This window comes from Chiroxiphia lanceolata, chromosome 1 (genome assembly GCF_009829145.1).
Source record: "Chiroxiphia lanceolata isolate bChiLan1 chromosome 1, bChiLan1.pri, whole genome shotgun sequence".
In the NCBI taxonomy this organism is placed as follows: Eukaryota; Metazoa; Chordata; class Aves; order Passeriformes; family Pipridae; genus Chiroxiphia; species Chiroxiphia lanceolata.
In genome coordinates, this window is record NC_045637.1 from 145,616,530 (window position 1) to 145,628,876 (window position 12,347).

The following is a 12,347-nucleotide window of genomic DNA, read 5'->3' on the forward strand; positions in this document are numbered from 1 at the left end:
ATAGTTACCCTATTTGTTCTTTACCAGCAAATTTTTGATAGAGTAAGGGCACTGCAACTCAAATAAGCATTGTAACAGAAAACAAGATTAGTTCAGTCTGTGATGCTCCCCCACATAATTCTCATTTTAAAAACAGTCAGGGATTTGCAAGTGAACAGAAGTACCCTTTATCAGGCCAACCTTTGCACAGGCTGTCTCTTATTTCCTTTCTTATTAGATAAGGACATGCACTCTCAGTCACGGAGACAGGATCATAATTGTTTTCCTTCACACAGATACTCTCACAAAACATTATAGAAATGACACTAACAGCATGCTGAAATGCAACCACACGTGGGATTTTTTTATCCTGACAATGAATTATCACTCTCTACAGCAGGAAGAAGACAATTTGCCTCCAGGTACTGGTGAAAACCTTTAGGGAACCTTTAATAAAAGTCTTTAGAAAACTTTGAATGGTTGCCTACAGCAGAGAGGATTTCCGTCTCACTTCATATGAAAGATTGATCTCTCTAGGTGTGTGCAGACATAGTCTGAAGCTATGCACACCTCAGTTTTTGTACCTCAGCAAGTGTTGTGTGCCTTCAAGAAATGTAAAATGATAGCTCCAAAGTCAGCAAGTGATCTCGAACCTCATGCTACAATACCTCAGCTGCGTATTTTGCCTTCCACCCGCATTACGTGTCCTTTCAAGCTGTGAATTGTGGAGGATTTGACAATGAGCGTCACTGGCAAGTCTCTCCCTGTCTGTGGTTGAGACTGCGTTGAGTTGTTTCACCTGGTCCCCACTGGCTTCCTGAGGTTTTTCTACCCCTACAAAATTCAGTAAAATAAAGTGTTTGTGACAAGTGGGGAGTTGCCAAAGTGGCAGATTAGCATAAATTACTAAAATAACAAGTAATACTGCTGGCAAACCAGTGTGTTGTGAAAATCTATTCCCTTCACAGGCAGGGAAGGGATTTACGATGGGAGGAGGATATTGGTTTTTTTAGGGGGAAGATTATTTGGTTGTGTTTTTTTCTACTTACAAAGTAGTTTTCAGCATGCAACCATTCATTTCACATTACTCAGAAGGCAGGCCGATAGCTTGTCTCTGAAATCTGAAATAATCAATGCCTTTAAAGTCAGTAGCTTTTTCATGGCCCACATGGGAGCTTTGACTGCTTCAGGCAAAGGACTGCATTTTTAACTCAAACTTCATTTTTCAAACGTACACGTTTTGCCCAAGGTCTTCAGTGCTCTGGGCTGATCCTGCTGAGGTACGAGGAACAGCAAATTCTGTCATGTTCACAGGATTGGGTGTGTAGGTAAGGTTGTGGTGTGTCTGTGGGATGTATAAAAGTTTCAGATCTTCCACCTACCGGCTGTCAGTCCAGTATCTCAACAATTTCTTCTGTGGGGCAGCAGATATCACAGGAGCACCTCCATGGGGAAAGGGATGTCAATCTCTTCTTCATGTCTCTGTTCTCTGCAGTACTTTTAGCTTCTAAGTCAGAATGAAGCCACCAGAAGCAGGCAGAAGGTGGTGATAACCTAGTCTCTCACTAGGTGTGAGAGACTGAGACTGAAGATGGAATTGGTGAACACCAAGTAGGAGACTATCAGAAAGCTTCATTGCATTCATACTGCAAAATCCTCAACTCCTGTGGCCCTGGGGAACAGTGTCTATCACAGCACCCCTGCTTCAGCATCTTGATTTGCCTTTTTCTTGCAAGGCAGGGTTTAATGTGGCCACCAAGGCCTTGGATAGGAGTTATATAGCATAGACTTGACAGATCAATTTATTGTTGCTCAGCTATCAAAGTTCTGATAATTGCTGCCATAAACATATTTTGAGGTGGTATGAAAAACAAGTAAGCCCTTGCTTTTTTTCTGATCTGATTGCTTCTCCGTTTTAGATGGTTTTATTTGACTACATAAAAATTTAATTAAAAATTAGTCAGATAGGCTCTGGGGCTTTCATCATACAATTTTGCTTTGAATGAATCAATAGATTAAGGCAACTACTATATTTCTGGTTGTTTCCATGGTTAAGTATACTTTATGGTTGATTCAAAAGATATTTTAATTTGATCTTTTAAGACTCTCTAGACTATTTTCTGTAGAATTGTTCTGTGGAGAAAGAGTTAATACTTCTATGTGCATTTACATCTTGGGTTTTGCTCTGTTGAAGAGCTTAGTGAATAGATGTAAAGTTTATAAAATAATCATGACAAGATACTATACATACAGCAGACATAATGCTGTAGAAGCACAGCATCTCTTAAAGAACAGCTATGGCCTAGACTCGAAAATCATCATGACTTCTTAGTCTCAGTGCCTACACGCCCTTGATGAAAGTAAAATGTAATGAGCTTACTCTAATGGGCACTTGACTATATGTAGTGCTCCTGAAATGTGTCTGTTACTACTCAATAAAATGGCTATTGACAAATCAGGTTAGATCAGCAATAATAGGGATACTGTCACCACTGTATGCCCATATAGCATCCTAAGGGTTTAGAGCTTTATCCAGGTGGAAGCATCTATAATCCGTATTATTTCCTAGAATTATCATAGAATGGTTGAGGTTGGCAGAGACATCTAAAGGTCACCTAGTCCAGCTCCCCTTCTCAAACAGGGCCACCTAGAGCAGATTGCCCAGGACTACATCCAGGTGGCTTTTGGATATCTCTGAGTGTGGAAACTCTGCAACCTCTCTGGGCACACTATGCTAGTCACCCTCACAGAGGGTGCTCAGAGGGAACTTCCTCAGTTCTGATTTCTACCCATTACCTCTGGTCGTGTCACTGGGCACCACTGGAAAGAACCTGGCTCCATCTTCTTTACACCCTCCCTTCAGGTGTTTGTACATACTGATGAGATCCCCTCCTAAGCCTTCTGTTCTGGAGGCTGAGCAATCCCAGCTCTCAGTCTTTCCTCACAGAAGAGTTGCTCTAGTCCCTTAATTATCATAGTGGCCTTTCACTGACTCCAGTAGCTGCATGTCTTTTACTTGGAAGCCCAGAACTGGCACTAGAGATGTGCCTCACTAGTGCTGAGGGGAAGGATCACCTCTCTCAACACACTGACAATACTTTGCCTCACACAGCCCAGGATGCCATTTGCCTTCTTTGTGCCAGGACACATTGCAGTTCACATTCAACTTGTCCACCAGGATCCCCAGGTCCTTTACTGCAGAGCTGCTCTCCAGATGGTGCTGGTGCAGGGGTTTGTTCCTCTCTGGGTGCAGGACTTTGAATTTACCTTTGTTGAACTTTATGAAGGCCATGTCTGCCCATTTCTCCAAGGATCCCTCTGGAAGAACAATCTTCTGACATTCCTCTCAGCCACTTGTCATCCTTTCTGAAGAGATGTGAGAGCAGATGCCATCTGATGACTTCCATTCTCTTTATGATTTGTGTTCATACAGGCAAGAGGATGTCTAGGGTGTGGAATTCTGTTGTCAGTGTACAGATGAGTTTTGATAATCAGCTAAAAGGAAATCAACTTAAAGGAAAGAGACTGTTTTCCTCTAAAGATAATGTGCCCAAGGACGAAAATTATTTCAGCCTGTAATCACTTCTAATCAATTCTGTGTATTTTGTCATCTCTTAGGATGCAGGAAGTCAACAAATAGGCTTTTTGCTTGGAAGCTGTGGAGTTACTGTGGCCTTGACCAGCGATGCATGCCATAAAGGACTGCCTAAAAGCCCCACAGGGGAGATACCACAGTTTAAAGGTAATTTAACCCTTACTTTTAGTGGCTATCACTGGTCATTTACTACAACAGTAGTAAACATTGCACTTGTTTAGTGTCTGTGGGTGAGGATCAGGCCTGTGATGAAACACTTGCCACAGGAGCACCGTTGTCCCAGTGTGTCACTGCTGGTGGTGATGGCTGTGCCCACCTCGTGGCTGGAGAGCAGTACCAGTGCTCCCAACCTGGTTCTCTGTTGGCTAAGCTGGGCTGCTGAGATCATCTGTGGCTACAAGCAAAATTAAACCAACAGACTTATGACTGTAGTAGATGAGAAGCATTCTTACGATTCAGTCCAATAGCTAAGTGTAGGGACAGTAACCTCTGGCAGGAGAGTGGTAATGAAACTGTTTGGGTCAATAACAGCTTGAACTGCCCAGCCATTTCCTCAGGGATTGTCTTAGACCATGATAGCTGTGTTAAGAAAACAATTCTGGAAAATCTTCTTTCTCATACTATATTGAGGTTCAAAAAGAATCAATGTTTAGGTAATGGTGACACAGGCATTTGAGGAAAAGCTTTGTTGGGGAAGATTTTTGTCTTGTCTTATCCAGCAGAAACTCAACAAAAGCTGACTCTTGTTTGTCCCTCAGGCTGGCCAAAGCTGCTGTGGTTTGTCACAGAGTCTAAACACCTCTCCAAGCCGCCTCGTGACTGGTTCCCACACATCAAGGATGCAAACAATGACACAGCTTACATTGAGGTGAGTTAATGAAGATGCATCTTCTCCTCGAATCATTACATATGGCAATTCTGCATTAGGTAAACATCATTATTCATTCACTAGTCACAGAAGCAAAGAACATCCTGGTTTAGCCTGTTAATAAGCAATACTTTACAATAAATTAGACTGATACTGATTTCAGAAAAGTTAATGGAATGGTAAATTGCATTTTGGGCATTTCTAACGTTAACGTTTTTATGTTGTCTATGTGGCTGCTGCAATACTATATTAAATTTGCCTTGACCAATCTCAGTCCCTTTCATAGTGTGGACTTGCTTGGGATTGATAGATGACAAGTTTCACAGTGAAGCTTCATTTCTTATATCACAACCTTCAGACCCTCTGAAAGAACTTCTTGTTCCAATGGTTGCCTATCACTTACTGCTTTGTGAGTCATACTCCCCCCAAAAATCAGTATCAGGAAGGGCAAGTTAGCAATGCTGTTAAGTTTAATTTTCCTCCCTTTTTTCCCCCCATAATTTTCTTCTACTTTTGCATAGACTCAAATGCCTTGAATTCAGTGGTCTTAGTATGGAATTTAAATTACTAAGTTCAAGGAAATGGAGGGAAGGTATTTCCTGTCTTTGTGCAGTCAGAACACTGGGTTAGAGAAGCAGAGATGTCTTGATTCTCAATCTTGTGTTTATCTTCATCATGGAGAAAGATAAATGTTTAATTTACTAATTGCCACTGAGAGTTTTCAGACTTTTGCATAAAGTCAAAAAATTACTGCAATCATCCCAAATGGTTTCCCACCTCTTTTTCCTCCTTTTTTCTCATGAGTCTCATATTCTCATCAAAAAGCATGTGTCTTTCAGACTGTATACATATAGATTATTATTACAGCACCCAGCAAGGATTCTGAGGTCAGCTCTTGTCCCATACCTTATGAGATGCACAAGGGAGCTCAGGTTTATTGGTTGGCCTATAAAATGTAACGTAAACACTGAACAGACTGAACTAGGTTATTCTCTGCTAAACGTAGCCAGTCATCTAGTCATTAACATGATCAGAGTTGTTAGAATTATTTTTCCATAATGCCTGTTTTCAAACAACAAGTGGATTTCAGATACCAAACCTGGGAAGCTTCAGTCAAAAAGAGAAAGCCTATCTGAAAAAAAGTGTCTTTTAATGAAGAAGTATCTCCAGAACTCCTCAATACTGCTACCTTCTTAAAACAGAGTCATTAGATGTACCCATCATTCACCTGCATAGGAAACACTTTAAACATAGCTATTAAATAATGGAAATAGGGCAATTATTGCACATCGACTTTCCCTGGTTATTTCTTTTTAGTACAAAACATGTAAAGATGGAAGTGTGCTTGGGGTGACTGTGACGAGGATTGCGCTGCTGACACACTGCCAAGCTCTGACCCAGGCATGTGGATACACAGAAGGTATGGAGTACACTTCCCTTGCATCATCTTTAAAATCAAGTGTGAATTGTAGCTTATTTCTCATTAGGCTCCTATCTTATGTTTTACATAGGTTTGGTCCAAAGGCTTCTAGATTTAAAAACCTTATTTTTTTTTCATTTGTTTTAGGAAATATGCACACGTTTAATATATCTATAGGAGAGGTACAAATAATGCCCTAGCCAATATAAATCCTGCAGTGGAAATTTACTGTGAAAGTTAACCTTTGAGGTCACCAGTCATGTTATACTGAAGCTTCCTTCCCTTGAGTGGATTTGCCTTGGGTTAGTGCCATGTTCTAAAAAATAAACTCTGCTTTGTTTTTGTTGGACAGCTGAAACAATTGTGAATGTATTAGATTTCAAGAAGGATGTTGGTTTATGGCATGGAATTCTTACAGTAAGTATGTTTTTTTATTCTCTGTGAGTATTGAAAAATAAACTAACCTAATATGCTTATTGCTGTCTCAAACTGGGATGTCCTACAGTTTAATACAGTTTTTTTTGCTTTGAAAGCAAAGTAAATGTGACTTAAACTTCTTCTGGAACACATACCCATAATGATCACGGTAAAGATCTCAATGTATTTTTATGCATCATGTCAAGTACTCTGACCCCATTCGTACCACATTACTCTTATTGATGTATCATTTTGCGATTAAACTTTACAGCATAAACAAGTTAAATTAGTACCTACCTCTGTAAAGATATGAGCCAATGGCATGGCTCTATTGCCACTGATTATCTTTGCTGTCAAAACTCCCACCAATAGATGGGTTTGCTAATATTAAAACATTTCTGATACCTTATATTACATTAATTGTCCACTTGTTGTTTGAATGTCTTCCTCAGTTGACATGGGAGGCAACCGACATATTTTTAAGGATTGCCTCTACCAGGGCTATTGCAACCAGTGACTACCAAAATGCTTACTATTCACTGATCATTTTAAGAACAGATATCAAGTTTTGAAGGGTCATTGTTGGGGGGGCCCCATGATTTTGGAGGTCCTTATGATTCCCACCGATTTGGAGGTCCCTCTGATTCCCAGTGATCTGCTATACTTTTCCCATGCAGTGTTATACTGTTCTTAGTATCAGAGGGCAGTAGTAACATTTCTGAAGCAGAAACGAACTATTAGGCTTAATGCCCTTAAGTATCTCATGTTAAAAAACCATCTTTATCGCTGAAGTTGAAAGCAAGTGTCTAATAGAGCTTTTCTGTGCCTTCCTTTGCTATTAATCTTGGTCTGAACTTCAACATTACTTGCCTGTAAGTGCTTTTCCTGTACCTGTGCTTCTGCCAGACTGAAAAGAGAACAAGTGTTTGAATGACTAATCCACTGGGACACTTAACCTTTCTTAAGCCTAGGTCTACCAAAACAAATAATGTATTTAACCTGAGCTGCTATGACGGGAGGTGTGTTACCCTCAGAAGATATTTCTAAATGGTAACAGAAATAAAGCAGCAGCTCATTTACAGGCTGGTGTTTTAGTGCTGAGAAATCACTGATGCAATTGACAGGCTCAGACTGAGAGAACAGTTTTGAATCTGTCATTGGTTTCACTCAGCTGCTTTTTCTAAACTTCCTGGAATTTTTCATGACTTTGCAGAAAATACTGGAATTAGCTCACCTGCAGGACTAAAACCTCCTTCATTTATTTTCTGTTAAAATAAATTGATCTCTGCTTAGTCTGTGACTCCAATTTCTCTGTCTTTTAAATTATTGGTGCCCCACTACCACTGATAGCTTTTTGGTGTTCCCAGAGATGGATTTCTTTAGACAGATATGTTGCTGCTACTTGTCCTTTGTGTTCACATATATGGAAGTTTAGTGGGCTTAGGGATAATATTAACCTACATACCAAACATGTAGATATCTTCGAGTATAAATAGAAGGAAAGTGTTTAATTTTTTTCAGTACTTCTTCAAAGTTATGATCTGATTAGTCCAAATCCTAAATCCTTAATCCTTAATTAAAGCATTGGAAAATGGGTGTCTGTTTCATCTCAGTGTAGGTAGATAGATAGGAAAAGTTGAATGCCAGCATTATTAATAAAATAAGCATAGAGTGATTTGCATAGATGCCCCTGCCCGTAACACAATATAAATAGTTACCATGATTGTTGTATAAAACCTTTTTATCTTTTTTGATTTCAGAGTGTCATGAACATGATGCATGTTATAAGTATTCCATACTCCTTAATGAAAGTGAATCCGCTGTCATGGATACAAAAAGTCTGTCAATACAAAGGTAAGAAACAAGAATATACAAAAGTTTCCTTGATAGTCAAAATCAAAAGTACAAATTGATTATATGGCTGTATAGCTTTTATATGGTGTATTAGTAATTTTCTCATTCTTATTGCAGCAAAAGTAGCCTGTGTAAAATCCAGGGACATGCACTGGGCATTGGTGGCACACCGAGATCAGAGAGACATCAACCTTTCCTCGCTGCGTATGCTGATAGTGGCTGATGGTGCAAACCCATGTAAGCTGTGCTGCTGCAGTGCAGTAGAGAACAGGAAAGGGGTTTCTGTCTTGCATTTAAAGTTTCAATCTTCAGCCATCTTAGCTAAAATATTTACAAAAAATAGGGTTTGTGTACTGCAAACTGTATGACATTTATGAAAATGGTAATTAATTTTGGATTTTTTCAAAATATATTTTTCTTTAGCTAATCCTGAGGCAAACTTGATATTCCACATAACGTAAGTTACAGTAAATCCAATTTTGTTTAACATGACAGTCACATAAAGGCTGAAGCTATAAAGACCTGAAGCAATAAAGATCTTAAGCTGTAGAAAAGATCAGAACATTTCCTGAATGATGGTGCTCAGATGGAAACTGAGAATTTCAGGGGAATACTTATGCTACTCTAGAGAAACACATCTGGATTTATTAATGACAATTGATAGCATCAGCTGTTTCTCTGTATAATTTAAGATACCGGCTTATAGGTTTTCTGCTTGTTTGTAGTAGTTTACTTTGAATTTCTAAATTAAATTTTTAATTTCACTCATCCTAAAAAAGAAAACTGTAATGATGTTCATATTGGAATTTAGCAGTAATGGCTTTTCTATATGAGCAAATGCTCAAAAATGAGTCTTTATTCTCTGTGTGCATACACAACTGCATATACATATGTATAGTTGTAGCAGCTATGACTTATTTCCCAGTGGAAATGGATACTTTTTAAATTATTTCTCCTGAAAAGCCTATATATATTAAATAGTAAGTTTACAGTTTGAATGGTGTCACTTCAGAAATCAAATTATTTTTCTCCTCTGATTGTTTTTTTTTTTCTTTACCCCAGGGTCTATTTCTTCCTGTGATGCATTTCTCAATGTCTTCCAAAGTAAAGGTCTAAGACAGGAGGTGATTTGTCCCTGTGCTAGTTCACCAGAAGCTCTCACTGTGGCTATTCGAAGGTACCGTGTTACACCCATGGCAATAGACCCATTGTATATGTGTATGTGGTAACTTGAAAAGAAATGATAAAATTATTCAAGTGTGAATCTGCATATTTAACTTCTGTATGACATTTTTAGTTAAAAATTTGTTCATGTCCAAAGAAGACATACAAGAAGAATTTCTAGAGTAATAATTTAACTTCAGAGTGCTTTATAGTTCCCATGTCCATAATTTTATCTAATTTTAAATTAAATAGATTGCAATGCAAGAGTAAGTTTTGTAAATAGAAGTGTAAAAATGCCACTCTAAGCATAAAATAATTAAAATGTGGGAATTAAGTGGAATTGCCATCAAGGAAAATCTTACTCTAAAGCAGTCTGTTTAAAGAGAATTATGACATTCTGCAGGTTGTTTTTGGCTGACTGGCACTTTTTAACCATTCATAGACTCTAGTAACCATCTGGAACTACTCTTTGAATCTGAGAGGTTTGTGCCTAGAAATAAAATTGATAAATTCTACTAAAACTGCTAAATTCTACTAAAACTGTTAAGCCTTATGTATATAGAATCACAGAATTGTTTAGGTTGGAAAAAACCTGTAAAATCACCAAGTCTGACCGTTAATCCAACACTGCCAAGTCCACCACTAAACCATGTCCCTGAATGCCACAGCCACACATCTTTTAAATACCTCCAGGGACAGTGACTCAGCCTCTTCCCTGGGCAGCCTGTTCCAGTGCTTGACAACCTTTTCGGAGAAGAAATTTTTCCTAATATCCAATTTAAACTTCCTTTGGCACAACTTGAGGCCATTTCCTCTTGTCCTGTTGCTTGTTACTTGGGAGAAAAGACCAACCCCTGCCTCACCAAGGTCCCCGCTGAGCCTCCTTTTCTCCAGACTGAACAATCCCAGTTCCCTTAACCACTGCTCATAAGACTTGTACTCTAGCAGCAGTATCCTGTCATGAGTGCTGTAGCACACAATAAATGGCATAACTATTGTCTGTTTTGGCAGAGTTTTCCAAAAGTTGTACCTTGAACAGTAGGCACTTTGTTTTTCAGTTCATATTTCTGCAGCCGTTTATAATTGTTTCACGTTAGAACATGCAGTATTAAAGTGTAAAGCACTATAATACCATTAAGAAAAATACTTCCTGCCACAAAGTTTAAATATACGCTGTTCAAGTGAAATTTAACTAGATTTTCAATTAGCTTTCCAACAGAACATTGCAGGAAGAAAGACATGAGGCCAAGAGTGTGGTTGACTTCCAGCCACCTCATTATTAGTTTAAAACATCTGAAAGCAATCCATCAGGGATTTACCCTGTCCAGGTTAGTTGTCTTTCTGTGAACTACAGGATCTCAGGGAGCCCTTCATTCAGCTCCACCAGCCTGTTCTCAACTTTATACCAAAGTGTTTTTCCCTTGTGATGGGTTGTTTCCCTGCCATAGGCTGTGCAGGCCTTTGCTCCCTTGGAATGAGCTCTTGTTTGTAAGAGCAGAGAGGAGGTGGATGGGCATCACTTGTGCCAAGCACTGGGCAGGGTTTTCATTTCCTGTGCTAGCCCTAGAAAATCTACCCCAAATCACAGGTTAGGAAGTGGGAGAACTTCATGATGCAATGGCTGGCATGGTCTTTTTAGTCTTAAACTCTGTTCCTGTAACCCTCTGAAGAACTAGAAATTCATTTTCAAATTAACTAGCACTGAGAGCTTACCCAAAAAAATTATTAGCACATAAAAGTGTGGATAATGCAAAGAAACAAAGAGTCATTTTTATCTTCAGTGCCTCACTGTGTAATTACAGAGTGCTTTTTACTACAGTGAATGTTACTGAACACATATCTCCTTTTTTTGAAGTCTGTTTAATGGTAGGATAATGCTAGCTGAACTTGGGAGATGTAGTATTTTTCATTTTGTTCAAGCCATCTCCACTGACAGTAAAGTCATTATCATACAAGTTCCAAAGACTTACAGCTGAAGTATGCATTAAAATGACTCCCTGCAGAGCAGAGATCCAGAGAGCTCCCTGTTAATGTTCTGAATCTTTCAAAATCTATGGTGTATTTTTACTGAACTTCCTACGAGGAAGAGTAACAAAACCAGTTCTCAGTTGCAATACCCTTACAATTTAGAAAAAGACAGTCAGTAATAGACTAGAGGTACTTTAGCCTTAGAGCTGAGTCATGAAGCCTAATATTCAAAGGGATGTGTCATGCAAAGAATTCTTTATGTTATTCCCCTTTGGTTCATTGCAGATTAGTCTGAACCTACTTGCTTAAGGGAATGCAAAAGTTTAAGAACAGTTTTCTTCCCATTTAAATGCCTGGCAAAAACAGTGGTAAAATAGATTGTATTTGTAGATGGTAGTAGGAGCTGCTCTCAAAATGCTTTGCAAAGTGTCTTTGTATGTGATAAGTAATGCAAGAAAATAGATGTGATGAAAGTCCAGATGGCCTCTACTCCTGGAAGGTTTTGAGCAGCTGTGTGTGCCTGCAGGAGACCTTTCTTCTCGTGAGCAGCAACCTGTGTATTTTGGGGAGCAAGGAGGAGAGAAAGTTGATCAATAATGTCACTGAAAGTTCCTTTTACATGATGGGAACGTTATTTATCACAGCTGCTTGTTTACTAGCACCATTTGTTATGCTCTAATGCATTTTCAAGTGTGCTCACATCTTTCTTTGTTGACGATGTCACTTGAGAAATATGCCTCATAAAACCTGTTAATTGAAATTTATAGGGCCAATCAGAGCAAGGCTTACGTGAGCAGGACTGACTAAGGCCCATATAATATTTCAAGCACAGTAGAGGGGAAATGTCGTATAAAAGGACATTATATGTTAAAAAATAGTTGTGTTATGATGGAGTATTTAGGAAAAATGCAGAATTGTGAGCTAAGTATTGGCTATTTTATCCGTCTTGAAAATAGCTGGAGTCTGCTCTGTATGGATGCATTATCCACACTCAGATCAGCGTCACGACAGCTTCCATTTTTGCATTTTAAAATGTAGGACCGTGTAAGAGCCTTTCCAGACATGAGAAGCCCTGACATATT

General features: G+C 38.9%; 1 protein-coding gene across 5 annotated transcripts in view; it reads left to right on the top strand.

The window, feature by feature from the left end:
- DIP2C (disco interacting protein 2 homolog C) overlaps positions 1-12,347 on the top strand; it is a 309,433-nt gene that overhangs the window by 226,214 nt on the left and 70,872 nt on the right. For all 5 annotated transcript variants that reach the window (XM_032685205.1, XM_032685183.1, XM_032685196.1 and 2 more), the window contains 7 exons: positions 3,598-3,721; positions 4,333-4,442; positions 5,760-5,862; positions 6,215-6,279; positions 8,040-8,133; positions 8,251-8,370; positions 9,196-9,310. In XM_032685205.1, the coding sequence (XP_032541096.1) occupies positions 3,598-3,721; positions 4,333-4,442; positions 5,760-5,862; positions 6,215-6,279; positions 8,040-8,133; positions 8,251-8,370; positions 9,196-9,310 (731 nt within the window). The remainder of the gene's footprint in view (positions 1-3,597; positions 3,722-4,332; positions 4,443-5,759; positions 5,863-6,214; positions 6,280-8,039; positions 8,134-8,250; positions 8,371-9,195; positions 9,311-12,347) is intronic.